Source organism: Triticum urartu, chromosome 3A, assembly GCF_056163025.1.
Source record: "Triticum urartu cultivar PI428250 chromosome 3A, HENAU_Tu73, whole genome shotgun sequence".
NCBI classification, from domain to species: Eukaryota; Viridiplantae; Streptophyta; class Magnoliopsida; order Poales; family Poaceae; genus Triticum; species Triticum urartu.
In genome coordinates, this window is record NC_141875.1 from 56,690,744 (window position 1) to 56,697,401 (window position 6,658).

Genomic DNA, 6,658 nt, shown 5'->3' on the forward strand with positions numbered 1-6,658 from the left:
CTTGCTATGAGTAGTCATGTGAATTTGGTATTCGTTTGATATTTTGATAAGATGTATGTTGTCTAGCCTCTAGTGGTGTTATGTGAACGTCGACTACATAACACTTCACCATTATTTGGGCCTAGAGAAAGGCAGTGGGAAGTAATAAGTAGATGATGGATTTGGATCCACATGTTTCATGCTATGGTTAGGTTTATCTTAATACTTTTGTTGTAGTTGCGGATGCTTGCAATATAGGTTAATCATAAGTGGGATGCTTGTTCAAGTAAGAACAGCACCCAAGCACCGGTCCACCCACATATCAAATTATCAAAGTATCGAACTCGAATCATATGAACTTGATGAAAACTAGCTTGACGATATTCCCATGTGTCCTCGTGAGCGCTTTTCCTATTATAAGAGTTTGTTCCGGCTTGTCCTTTGCTACAAAAGGATTGGACCACCTTGCTGCACTTTATTTACTTTTGTTACTTGTTGCTCGTTACAATCTATCTTATCAAAAAACTATATGTTACCACTTATTTCAGTACTTGCAGAGAATACCTTGCTGAAAACCGCTTATTATTTCCTTCTGCTCCTCGTTGTGTTCGACACTCTTATTTATCGAAAGGACTACGATAGATCCCCTATACTTGTGGGTCATCACACGGCCGTGCCTCTCACGCAAGCAAAACCGCGCCTTTCGCGAAAATAAAGAGAAAACATGTTTTTTCCCGTTTCTGAAAGGCACGACCGTGCTTCTCGCACGAGCAAAACCGTGCCTTTCGCGGAAGGAAAAAAAACAGAAAACACGTTTTTTTGTTTCCGAGAGGCACGGACGTGCCTCTCGCGAAAGCACAACCGGGGCTCTCGCGGAAGCAAACCCCTGCCTCTCGCGGAAGGAAAAAAAGTGTTTTTTTGTTCCCGAGAGGCACACGGCTGTGCCTCTCACGAAAGCACAACCGTGCCTCTCACGGAAGAAAAAAAACAGAAAACGCGTTTTTCCCGTTTTTGAGAGGCACGACCATGCCTCTCGCGAAAGCAAAACCATGGCTCTCGCCGAAAAAAAAGAAAACATATTTTTTCATGCGAATTTCTTTTTCGATTTTTTTGTCAAAGAGCTAAGGAAGACCGGTAGGAAATCAAAAAAAAGAGAAAAAACCAGTTTAAAAGCCGAAAACGCATGCGAAAAAGATATAAAATTCAAAGGGAGTGTTCAGAGCGCGACACGTGATGACGAATGAGTGCGCGTCGAGTATCATTGCGAGGATCCCGAAGGAGCGCTCCTCAACTAGTTGCTCCCCCGCCACCTCGGAGCAGATCAACCCAGAGGACGGGTTCTCACACATCATCATGGGCCGCAGCACTCTACAAACCACTAGACCCGGCGCCGGCCGACAACAGAGCCCAGAAATACCCAGACACGTTTGAGGCCCACAGGTTTCTCGAAAGGAAAAAACGTTTGAGGCCCACAGAAGAGGCGCAAGTCGACGGACCAACCAACTCACTCCGTCACTCACCGTGCCGTCTCGTGTGGTCTCGCTCGCCGTCCCATCTCAATTCTTCTTCCCCACCCGATTCCCCCCAGCTCAGCCGCCCCTCTCCTCCCAGCCCCCCGCCGCACGCCACTCCCACCCACCACGCTCCCGCCACCGGCGAGGCGACCGCGCCCGATGAACATGTCGCAGTTCATGGACAAGAAGATCCTCGGCCTTGCCGCCTCCGCCGCCCCCTCCCCCCCCCCTCACGGGCGACGGGAGCGAGGGCTCGTCGGCTAGGGATCTTCCCCATGGCCACCAGATCTCGACACCGTTAACTTCATCCGATGTAGTCGAAGAAGAGGAACGTCGCCACCTGCCGTCATCCACACACCCAATTGCAAGACAACAAACACAACTACAACAGCCGGCACGACCATCATCCATGAGAGTGTCGACGGCCGACCACCAGACACGAATCTCGTCGGATCCAGAGATCGACGAGATGACCGGGCCACCTGCTCCCCGACGCCATCGATTGGAGCGACGCCAAGATGGAGGAAGAGCAGAGGCAAATTATTCCGACACGGCGCCTCTCCTCCATGAAAGCAACGCCCCAAGAAAGCACTAGGCCAACCCTAACTAAAACCAGAGTCGAAGCACCAGGCTCCCCACCCCCTCCCGTCGCCGGAGCGACAGACGGAGGAGGCAGGGTCCAACGGGCAATGGCTTGCCCGGCGAAGTTGTAGGGAGAAAGATCACCCAGAAATCGCCTCGTGATCGCCCTTTAGAGCGGTTACAGGGGATCTGCTTTTTTTTTTTGAGTGCAGTGTGCCGTGACCAACACCAAAAATTCTTGGATACATTCCCGCAGTACCGATACTGTGTGGATCCGGGATCAGCCCAGGGCCGCAACACTAGACCCGCCGCCGGGCCGAACAGCAGAGCCCAGAAATACTCCTACCCAGACACGTTTGAGGCCCACGGAAGAGGCGCAAGCCGACGGACCAACCAACTCACTCCGTCACTCGCCGTGCCGTCTCGTGTGGTCTCGCTCGCCGTCCCATCTCGATTCTTCCTCCCACCCTCTCCCCACATCGCCCCAGCTCAGCCGCCCCCTCTCCCCTCCCAGCCCCCGCCGCACGCCACCCCCACCCACCACGCTCCCGCCGCCGGCGAGGCGGCCCCGCCCGATGAACACGTCGCAGTTCATGGACAAGCAGATCCTCGGCCTCGCCGCCTCCGCCGCCCCCTCCCCCTCCCTCGCGGGCGGCGGGAGCGGGGGCTCGGAGCTCCTCGATCTGATGGGCCCCGACCCCCAGGAGGAGAGCGAGGACGGCCTGCGCCGCCGCCACCACCACAGCGCCAACGGCACCGCCACCGACGTGCTGCCCAGCTACGACTTCCAGCCCATGCGCACCGCCACGGCCGCCCCCGCCGCCGCGCCGCCCTCGTGGGGTTCCCTCGACTCCAACTCCAAGCCCGCCTCGGTCTCCGCCTCCGCCTCGTCCCCATACAACCTCAAGGTACCTATTGTTACTCGTCGGATCTCTCGATCTAGCTGCGATTCATGTCCTTGCCTCAAGCAAATTACCTGATTATTTCGTGTTGCAAAGTTCACAAAGGCGCCTAGTTCGGAAGATAAATCTAGCAGTAGCTTGTAGGCACTATCGTGAATTGTGATATACTGATATTGAATTGCTGGGCAATATGCGCCATAAGTGGATTGGCTGGGTAAAAGAAGGAGCTGCACATCTGATAGGTTCATGTTGGCTTGTCTTGGGTACATGATACTGTTAGTTACTCCCTCCGTCCGATGAAGAGTGTACATCTAGAGATTTTAGGACAAATTATGGAGTTAAGTAAAAAATGCATTGGAAAGGTGCAAGCCACCATCTCTCTCCTCTTTAATTACCTAACCCCCAATGAGCTAAGTGCATGTAGAAATTAAGAAGACTCTGTGTAGATTACTATTGGTCTTGATTACCGTGTGATGAGATATAAGTATTTTTTTCTACTTTAAAGTGCATTGGAAAGATAGAAGTACACTCTTTTGTGGACAAATTTTGAAGCTAGATGTACACTTTTCACCGGACGGAGGGAGTAGGTACTACTACTAAATTTTGGGTATCCTATAGCATGCATTGGAAACATGGCCTTGTTATTTTGTGGCTATCAAGTTAGCACATACAAATGGTATGCATAATCGAATTGTCGGTTCCTCAAGCAATCTATAAGTCATGTTTCAATTCCATGCAACTTATCTCAGTGAATTTGTAATACATGCCATCTAACAAGCATGTGATGGCTTGTAGATAGACGCTTATTTGTCAGAAAAATGATCAGTGCGACTGAACTCCTGTAGATTTGTACATTTAGTTTTTTTTTCTTTGCATGCTGTTAGATGCCAGATTGTCAGTACATCTGTCCGGTGAAATTTATGTCGAGATCTTGTTTTGTTAGAAGCTACACACAAATTTCTGCTGACAAATTGCTGTTTACATTCTTGCATATGACTGATTTAAATGTAACACATCAGATATCATGGCGATACACATTTTCCCCAGTTCTCACATTTACGACTTTATTTGTACTCTTTTGAATTACTTTGTTGAATTTGTAATTCTTATTTGATATGTTTGTTCCATTGGTTCTGTCGATTGCATGCATTGAACTTCTAATTATTATTAGTTGCATTTGATAATAGATACCATCATTTGTCATATATAGCTTACTTACATTTTTTTTATGATGGAAAGAGTGCTGGTATATTGGAGAACCGTGTGCCGAAGAATGTTAATCATGAGGAAGACAGGAGTAACTTTGGACTGGTAACTATAGCAGATATTGATCGAACCATGAAGAAGTATTCTGATAACCTGTTGTATGCACTAGAAGGTGTAAGCTCAAGGCTTTCACAGCTGGAGGGTAGAACACACCATCTTGAAAGTTCTGTTGATGACTTCAAGCTAACAATTGGCAACTTTAATGGTAGCACTGATGGAAAACTGAGGCAACTTGAGAATATGTTGAGGGAGGTATGCTTCATTTGACTCTCCTGCTCCACCCCTCTCTGAAATTTTTATGATTATACGATGGTTATGCTTGCGAAGCAATGCATCTTATGTCATATTGGCATTGGTTTACTGAGCAGGTTACAGTGATGTGCTAACTCACCGCTGGTCATTTTTGACAACTGATTCCATGCTCTACCGGGATTATGTTGGAAATTATTGTATATACCTAATAGACATTGCTGTCTTATTTTGAGCTCTGTAGTGAAGTACTCCCTCCGTCACATAATATAAGATCGTTTTTCAAGCTATGTTAGCTTGAGAAATGATCTTATATTGTGGGACGGAGGGAGTAGTTAAGACATTTATCTGTTTCAAGGCTTAAACCTATCAGTGATACACATAGATATTTGGTGGATTCTTCTTCTAGATGCATATTCACATTTTAGGCTTCTATAGTTTTTCCTCCTTCTAAGATGGTCGTTCACATTGCATGTCATTGTTCCTTCAGATGATGCTACAAATAATCACCTTTTTTTGTAATTGCTACTCATGGGGTATTATTTTCGCACTAGTATTGTGCTTGCATAGATGTATGGTTGTGTGATAATAGAGAGAGCGTCACTTAAACGCTTATGAACAGTACCCTGTTGCTTTGTTGTTATGCTATTGGGATAACTTACATATAATTTTGTAATACTACATGCAGGTCCAAGCGGGTGTACAGATTATGCGTGACAAGCAGGAAATTGTTGAAACACAGCTTCATCTTGCAAAGCTCCAGATACCCAAAACTGAGACCCAGTCATCAGAAAATAGTGGGGTTGGACAGGCAGACTCGCGGCACCAGTCAGTTGCTGCGCAGCAGGCAGGCGTTCAGCCGCAACATCAACCCCAAACTTTTCCTGCCCTTCCTGCTCCTAACGCGCCGCCTCCACCTCCAACACTTCAAAGTCAGCCTCCAGCACAGTTCCTAGGTCATTCATCGGCTCCCTCTGTACCAGCTTTACCACAGGAACCCTACTACACACCATCAGCCCAGACAACTGAAGCCATTCATCAGCAGTATCAAGCCCCTCCAATTCCACAGCCGCAGGCGCCTCCAGCACCACAACAACAGTATCAAGCCCCTCCAGTTCCACAGCCACAGGCGCCTCCAGCTCCACCGCAGCAGTATCAAGCCCCTCCAGTTCCACAGGCACATGCACCTCCAGCTCCACCACAGCAGTATCAAGCCCCTCCAGTTCCACAGGCGCAGGCGCCTCCAGCTCCACCACAACAGTATCAAACCCCGTCTCAGTTTTCTCAATATTCACAACAACCTCAATCTACAATTGTTAACCCTTCAAGCCCACTTGCACCTCCTGCACCCCAGCAGACAGAGTATGCGCCTTCTCATAGCTATCCACCAAATGTTCGCACTCCTTCAGCTTACATGCCGCCGCCAAATGAATCAGCCCCGCCTTTCTATGGACAGAATCCTAGCATGTATGAACCTCCTGCAGTCAGGCCCAACTCTGGGCCACCGCCATCCTATGGTGCCCCTGGGTATGGGCCACAGGGAGGAAGTAGCTTTTCTGAATCATATGGTTACACTGGATCTCCTTCTTACCGTGGGAACGCTGGAATGAAGCCCACGCCTTTTGCTCCTTCAGGACCATCCTCTGGGGGTAGCGGCAACAGCTACGGCACCAGGCTCCCCACAGCTCGGATACTACCACAAGCAGAGCCAGTCAGTTCCAGCCCGACCGCTGCATCGGGCAACCGGGTGGCCCTTGATGATGTGGTAGAGAAGGTTGCGACCATGGGGTTCTCAAGGGAGCAGGTGAGGGCAACCGTGCGGAGGCTGACCGAGAATGGGCAGAACGTTGACCTGAATGTGGTGCTCGACAAGCTGATGAACGGGTGATAAGTCAAGATGTCGCCACACTACCCATTTGGCACGGTTTGTGTATAATATTTTAAATGACACGTCTTGCGCGCAAAATATCAGTGTTGGGGCTAGTATCAGGTTTGCTGCCCGCTCTCTTGGTCGCTCTGCTTTCTTCCATCCACAGGTGTTGTTAATGAGTGAATATATAACATACTCTTGTTCTTTCCGTATATGTGATGATGATATACCAAGAACTCAACTATGGTTTCTTTTGTTCTGTTAATAAAAAACATTTAGTGTGTTTTCATAAGCTA

The 6,658-nt window shown here is 48.7% G+C and overlaps 1 protein-coding gene across 1 annotated transcript; it reads left to right on the forward strand.

The window, feature by feature from the left end:
• Nucleotides 1–2,543: 2,543 nt before the first annotated feature.
• On the forward strand, nt 2,544–6,658 carry LOC125542767 (uncharacterized). The gene is made up of 3 exons (XM_048705939.2): nt 2,544–2,983; nt 4,217–4,495; nt 5,181–6,658. Exons 1-3 carry the CDS (start codon nt 2,651–2,653, stop codon nt 6,378–6,380), a joined length of 1,812 nt encoding a protein of 603 aa, XP_048561896.1. The 5' UTR covers nt 2,544–2,650; the 3' UTR covers nt 6,381–6,658.

Coding starts and splice junctions, on each gene's coding strand:
- LOC125542767 (XM_048705939.2), top strand. CDS start 2,651: ATGAACACGTCGCAGTTCATGGACAAGCAGATCCTCGGCCTCGCCGCC. Junction 2,984..4,216: donor CGTCCCCATACAACCTCAAG/GTACCTATTGTT, acceptor TATGATGGAAAG/AGTGCTGGTATATTGGAGAA. Junction 4,496..5,180: donor TTGAGAATATGTTGAGGGAG/GTATGCTTCATT, acceptor TACTACATGCAG/GTCCAAGCGGGTGTACAGAT.